This window comes from Labrus bergylta, chromosome 7 (genome assembly GCF_963930695.1).
Source record: "Labrus bergylta chromosome 7, fLabBer1.1, whole genome shotgun sequence".
NCBI lineage: Eukaryota > Metazoa > Chordata > Actinopteri > Labriformes > Labridae > Labrus > Labrus bergylta.
In genome coordinates this window covers 26,348,559-26,355,726 of record NC_089201.1, presented here as the reverse complement: position 1 = coordinate 26,355,726, position 7,168 = coordinate 26,348,559, and the positions used below count along the sequence as shown (strand labels likewise).

Below are 7,168 nucleotides of genomic sequence, written 5' to 3'. Positions count from 1 at the left end.
GGTGGATTTAAATTCCAAAAGGGTCTTGCAGCTCGTTTCCTAGTTCCCCAGTCAGCAATGTGTTTGTGAAAAATCAGTCTTTTTGTCTCGCTGAAAAAAGGCTAAATCTACATTGGTGGCCCAGTCTAACTTTGCTATTCTTTGCACTTTCAATTCAAGTGAATGAGGGCGAATGAAGTGGCCCGAGAGCCTTTATTTGATCTACTCGATTGCATAAAGTGACGGAATTCTAATGTATTTGTTTAATACCCTGCGACGGGCTGCTGCTATAGAGAGGGAAGAGAAATAACGTTATTTTTTGTATTGAAGGTATTCTGAGTCGAATCGAATAATGAAGAAAAAAAAATGTTTTGCATCTTTGGAGTCCTTCCGTTTCTAAACCTGTTGCATTTTGTTCATTCGCAAAATAACATCGAGACAGTTTCAGTCAATTCTAAATGGGAGAGAGAGAAAAAAAACGTTCCACCTATTGAATCTTTCCTAAAAGAAAAGCAACAATATGAATGTGTGTGCAGCTTCTTTAAATGTTTATTGTTGGGATTTATTGTGTATAGCCAGCAGCTTGATGAATGAGCTCAGTTGTCTGCGCTGTGACCATGGCATCGCAGCTCCATGCATCCTAATGCACTGCACCATCCATTCTGTGCACACTGACGCTCTGCAGACCCCACACTCTGAAATCATACAGGTCCTACCAGAAAACCTTTATTATTATTATTACTAATATTATTATAATTATTATTAAATGGTTGAAGCAACAGAGTGATCATTTAAAAATATGTTCCTTGAAATAATGACTCATCCACATTTCTCACACTAATAATAACCACAACAACAGAACCAACAATAATTTGACTTCTCTGATTGACTCTCCAGAAACATTGTTGATTGTTTACTTCACTTTTAATGAGAAAATAAATTCGATGACCAGTTTTTTTTTTTTTTATCCAATTCATTGCAGACTGTTTGAACATTTGTTTTCCAAAGCACGCATGCTTGCAAAAAATAAGAAAACAAACAAAACAACAACAATAACAGCAACAGTAACAACACAAATTGTTTTTAGAATGCATGCTTTAACCTAAAAAAAAAAAAAAAGTACAAATTTACAGCATCTGATACACATGGTCACCACAGCCTTTTAAATTAAATGCTTCACAGAAGATTTTCTGGAAAATAGATATCTAAAACATAAAACTAAAAAGTGCATTTTACAACATTTCAGTATCAGTTATTTGCAATATTCACATCTTGCATTTTGAGGACATCTCACAATACTTTTTCCACTTAGAAAAGAGTTCCAGTTTGCTCTCTCGTTTTTTTCCAGGGATGGTATAAGAACAAATCTAAATCCTATTCCTATTTGGTTTTCCCCCCTCCTCCATGGTTCCAGTCTTAAAAGCAAACAAAAACACAGAAACCATTGCCTCGTTATTTCATTGACATTACAGGGGTCACACAGAAACGGTGCAAACGATTTGCTTTTTTTTTCATCAGACTAAAACAAAATGAACAAATCTGCCACGGGAATTAGAAGCAAAGCAGAGTCGATGGTGCCAAAAACAAACTGACTCTGTGGCTCCACTTCCAACACTCACATGTCACAATCAACTGAAAATAGAACTATCAAATAATTTATATTTTCAAGAGCAATACTTCGCTGTGCGATTCTGTGCTGGACTTTTATGACACGATTTATTAAAGCGACACATTCAACACATACACAAATAAATCGATATGCAACTGCAACTCGCCTTGATAGTTTCCGACGACAGAAAATATAAACTTTGGGATCAATAAACAGGGCCTGGGAGCCAGCCAGCAGTTCTTTTTTTTTTTCTTTTTTTTTTTAATAGTGGGCCAGTTTATGTGGTCAGTGCACAGCCACAGACTGCAGTGTGGACGGGCTCGTCAGAGTCTCGCTCGGGGTGGCTGGGCTGCTTTGGCTAGTCGCTGTCTGTGGGGACGTCGGGCTCAGAGACTGCGGAGAGTTTGATAGAAACGCGGGGATGTGTGGAGGTAACGCCGAGAAGCCCGCCATGGAGGTCGGGGTGGGCTTGATGGGAACCGGAATCGCGGGTAAGGACTGTCCCCCGTGGCACAAGGACTTGATGGGCATGCCGTACGCACTGTAGTCGCTGCTCGCCATGGAGATTGGAGCGACAGTGTCAATCATGCTGGTGTTGTACATGTGGGGCCAGGCTGTGGTCAGCTGATTGTGCAGCGGGTACCCGGCAGACATGGACTGCATGGTGGAGAAGGCCAGACTGCCCGGGACCTTGTACTCTCTGGCGATGATGTTCTCGATGGCGAACGGGTGCTTGAAAGTTGACGTCTGAGTCACTCCGAGGTTGTAGGTTGACATCTGGGGCAGGTGCGTTCCGGTGGCTGCCAGGGCGCTCAGCCTCAGTTTGGCTTGCTGCTGGAGGTAATGCGCAGCATCTGACTGCTTACTGGGAGCCAAGTGATCGGCTGACATCAACAGTTTGAACCTTTTGCGGCGTCTCAGGAAACTTCCATTTTCAAACATGTCCCCGCAGCTGGGGTGCAGAGCCCAGAAGCTGCCCTTACCTGGCTGATCCGGACGCCGGGGGATTTTGATGAAACAGTCGTTGAAGGACAGGTTGTGGCGCAGGGAATTCTGCCACCGCTGAGTGTTTTCTCTATAGTACGGGAATCTATCCATGATGAACTTGTAAATTTCACTTAGAGGCAGCATCTTCTCCGGGCAGCTCTGGATCGCCATGGCAGTGAGGGAGATGTAGGAGTAAGGAGGCTTCTGATCGCTGTACGTGTTTCTCCCCGGACGAGGCATCCTCGATATTTTCAGAAAAATCAATAAAAAGTAGTCCCTCTTTAATTCCTTGGCGAAGGCTGGTCGCTCTTCATGAAAACAGCCACTGAGGAAAGTTTAAAAGCAGGCAAAAGCTGGCGTTGAGTCGTGCGTAAAAGAGCCAGGCTGCGCGTCTCTGCGGTGAGCAGGCGGGCGGGCGGTGTACATTTATGGAATGACGGCTGCTCTAAGTCTTTCTCGCAAAGTAAGTCAGCTTGTCCTGCTAGCAGAGCTGAATAGACTTCTTTTGGCGTCCTCGGTAAGACGAGCTAAGTGGCTGCCTACATGGCCTTCCTCTAACCATCTGATAGTTTTATGTAGTGACATGAGCAGAAAAGACCCCTGTAGAGGCGCTCCATTAATGTGCCACCTCTTTGCTATCACATGACAATTGCCATGGGAGGAGGGGGGGCGGGGGGGGCGGCTGGGAGGAAGGCATAATCTGGTTTCATTTACACCTATTTACATGGACACCTTGGGCCAATGGAAATCATTTCCATTTGAAGACAGAAAAAGGGGTGAAAAGGCTCGACAACCGGAATTGAACTGCGATGGCACTCAGTGTGTGAAGGTATGCGCTAATGCTTCTTCAGCGGACTTTTACGGTTAATTCACGGGTAGATATGGACTGTGAATGGACATTTAATGTATTTGGCATTTTAGGAAATCGCTCATAAAGTTAAGTCTAACTGTATTTATGCTAAGGTATATGTGCTCTAAAACGGAGGTTTAAAAATTGTCTTATTTTTGAAGTTATGTTGTGAAGAGTAGTGTTCCAAAAACTGTTTTGCATGCTGAAACTAATGAGTCCGAAAATATATACTATATATTTTTAAATACGTCTTATTTTAGGGACAGAAATGCATTTTTTTCTCTGAATCTACTCATTTTTTGTTTATAAAATGCGATGCAAAATAATTCACCTGCATGAGTAAGTTTGTAGCTGAGCAAAGGAAGTAACGATATGAAAACATCAACACAATACAAACAACGTTATCCAAACTGAAACTTCATGAGGCGTCCAGGTCTATTGTGTTTATGTAAAGAAGATTCCAGAGTACTTCACAAATGCAAATAAACCCTTGAGGATGGTGTGCTGAAAACTGTATAAAATATCCATAAGTCAATTATATGAATGTGAAAACCAAATGGGAAGCCTATTTTGAGCTATTGCCATTCAAGCTTTTGGCCAGGGCCACCTTTTCCGCTTGGAGGGTTTGCAATGCCAGGGACCACACACACGCACACGCAGATTTGCTCATAATTTATGCTAATTTCCCCCCATAAATCCACAATGCACCCCATCACCAGTCTGACGGATTACGAAAAGAATCGCATTGCGGGGGGACACTGAGCTATTTTCACCCAGAAAACCTGAACAGGCTGCAGAGGAGAGAGTCCTCAATGCTGCATTAGGACTGTTAAACAAACGAAGAAGAACAAATAAAGACACTAATGCCATCCAAATGCTCCAAATATGCCATATATTTTCAAATAAATTGGGGATTTTTTTTTTTTTTAAATCTAGAAAAATTAAATAAATCAAGAAAAGTCTTTTTGTTAATGTGTCCGGTGTCTGAAACTTGCAGCGTGCAGTTTCACTTTGTGTTCCCGCAGAGTGCCTTTTAACACCTGTCATCTCACATTAATGTTCAGCTCAAAAGGTTCAGTCCAAAAGGAAGTGGCCCGGTCGACTCATCTCACACACCGCGGATAATGACAACACACTGCCAAGTGCCAAACATCTTGTGACATCTACCCCATTCATCAATCCATCCATTCATTCATTCAACACGTATCATATGAGTGGCTCTCACCCGGGTTAATATGTACAAAGAAGTTAGAATCACTCCGAATTTGTAACTCAAAGATTTGTTTATTTGTTTATGATTGTGAAATGTTAGTAATAAGAGCTATTTAAATTAAACTATATACGTGCCATTTTACGCACGATTACAAATGTTCGTTTTCTTCTTGAAATACTACATTTTTCGAATTTATTTTTTCTTGTTTTATAACTTTTTTTTTGCAAACCAGTTTGTATGTTGCACGTTAACCTACAACACTCGAATTAACCAGCCACAGAGCAGCATAAGAGTTTTTTCTTCTTCTTCTCTCCTCTCACACACAGACGGTGTGGCTTTTTGAGCTACAGGGTTATGGGATATTGGTAGGCCCTTTTGTCTCCGTCCAATGCACACAGTGAAAATACCACCATGACTCTGAATCTGAATAGGGGTTTTTTTTAGCCGCTCCCAAACTCCGGAGTTCAAGCAGCAGTAGATCAAGTCTGCACTATGTTTGGTCATTTGTAGAAGCGCGAACAAAGGTTGGGATAAGCCAAATTGCATTGCACTTGTGAACCGTGCCTCAGCCTGAAGTATCCTTTATAACGCGAAGGGGGACCAAGAACAATTTTGTGTGAGCTTTAAAAAAAAAAAAAAAAGAGAGGAGCGAAAACAAAGGGCACTTTCTGAAACATCTTAAAGTAGAGTAGTGAGGCGTGACATTCCCAGGGTGATGAGACACAAAAGCTGAGGTCATGGGGATGAAAAAGAGAATCAAACAGCCACTTTCACACGTCTGCCCTCCTCTGCTGCACCCCCCCTCCCCCCAACACAATAGGAAACAAATGTTGTTAAAAGAGGATCGATGCCATTCAGCTTAAAGCAGCGAATGATAGCCAAACAATATTGTCACAGTGAATCGAGTTGAGATCTGCTGCCACCCAGACCTGCGGAGGGAGAGAGAAAAAAAACCCTTGCCTTTCAAGGAGCGATTAAGAGAAAGTTAAAGCGGATGGTGATGCTTATTATCATAAAACAAATAATCAAAGGATTAACTACATTTTAAACACAGATCAATTACTAAAAATAACACATTTTCTATTTAGATCAAATGTCTTATTCCAGTGTTCTGACTCTACTTTTTTGGACGACAAATTCAAATGTTTTGTATTTTGATTTAAAATGACTCATCATTTTATTTTAAATCTTATTCATAGGTAAATATATTTCTGATTACAAGCAATGCATAGAAAATGTCGGTAACCAATCAACCTATAAATACAAAAGTAATCGCTAGAACAATTATTCATAAATATTTCAAATATTATTTCAGGTGGATTATGAGTTGGCTATTATTTCTAATATTTTCTATTTGAATAATTCACATTTTTCTTGGATTATCCTGCAAGTTTAAATGGATTTGTGAGCTACCTGTCCCCTGCATGTGTTAAACACATGCTCACGATGTATAAGCAGGTACATATAGTTTGCTGTCTGCAGACTCTAAAACATCCACTAGCCCTGCGCTGCTAATGAAGTCCGCGGTGATTTCAGCCCCAAGAGATGCTTTACGGTGCAATTAAGGACGCGCTGATGAGAAGGTATGAATATTCAGCGGAGTGACAATTAATTAGCAGACAGAGGGCTCTCACCACAGCCTCCTCAATGGCAAATTTAGCAGATATGACGGGATACCCACACTACTTAAAGGCCATCTTCATGTCCCCCCTCCTTTGCTTTTTTTTTTTTTAATAAGAAATATAAATTCTGAATTTATTCTGTAGCTCAGAGATATAAAAAAAAGAGAGGTAAAAATCACAATACAATGAATATGTAGGCTATTGTTTATTTTATCAAAGAGCTGGATTAGAGTCCTCCCATCAGGCCCCTCCATTAGCATGCTGGTGACATCAGAGGGAGTACCTGCAAGAAGACCTCCGGGCATTTACAACATATGTTCGGATTATGCTTAATGGTCTAATTACATAAATTAGGCATTCATTATACGGCCCATCGTCTGTATCAGATATCTCAATTGTACAGAGGCGGGAACTTGTGATTCAATTTGTCTGGGAATCTTTCATCCTTGTAAACACTAAAAGACATGAGAAAAAAAAAACCCGAATATTTATGTTTTTGTGAAGAACACTCAGGATATTTAAAAATAGCATTTTATTTTTTATTTTATTTTTAGCACTGTTTTCCTCATCAGCAGATTCACTCTGTGACCATTAGATAAGGACAGGTTAATGATACAATACCATACAATATAATAAGATACTATACGCTATATCTATCTATGACTTATACTGACTTTTATTTTGAAGGGTCGCATAGAAAATTGTAGACAACATTGTAGACGTATTTAGAACTTCTGATATCTACTGTATCACTGTTTTTCCCCACAGGCACATATAAATCCTGTTATGGTGTGTGTGTGTGTGTGTGTGTGTGTGTGTGTGTGTGTGTGTGTGTGTGTGTGTGCATCAATATCGATTTATCCAATTATGATTTAAAGATATAATAGGCTAATATTTTTTTTATCATG

The 7,168-nt window shown here is 40.4% G+C and overlaps 1 protein-coding gene across 1 annotated transcript; it reads right to left on the bottom strand.

Moving 5' to 3' along the window:
- Positions 1-881: 881 nt before the first annotated feature.
- Positions 882-3,213, bottom strand: foxb1a (forkhead box B1a). Its single transcript, XM_020631352.3, has one exon. It carries the CDS (start codon positions 2,813-2,815, stop codon positions 1,874-1,876), a length of 942 nt encoding a protein of 313 aa, XP_020487008.1. The 5' UTR covers positions 2,816-3,213; the 3' UTR covers positions 882-1,873.
- Positions 3,214-7,168: the final 3,955 nt, after the last annotated feature.

Bases quoted from the DNA above. Each gene is read 5' to 3' on its own strand.
- foxb1a (XM_020631352.3), bottom strand. From the start codon at position 2,815: ATGCCTCGTCCGGGGAGAAACACGTACAGCGATCAGAAGCCTCCTTAC.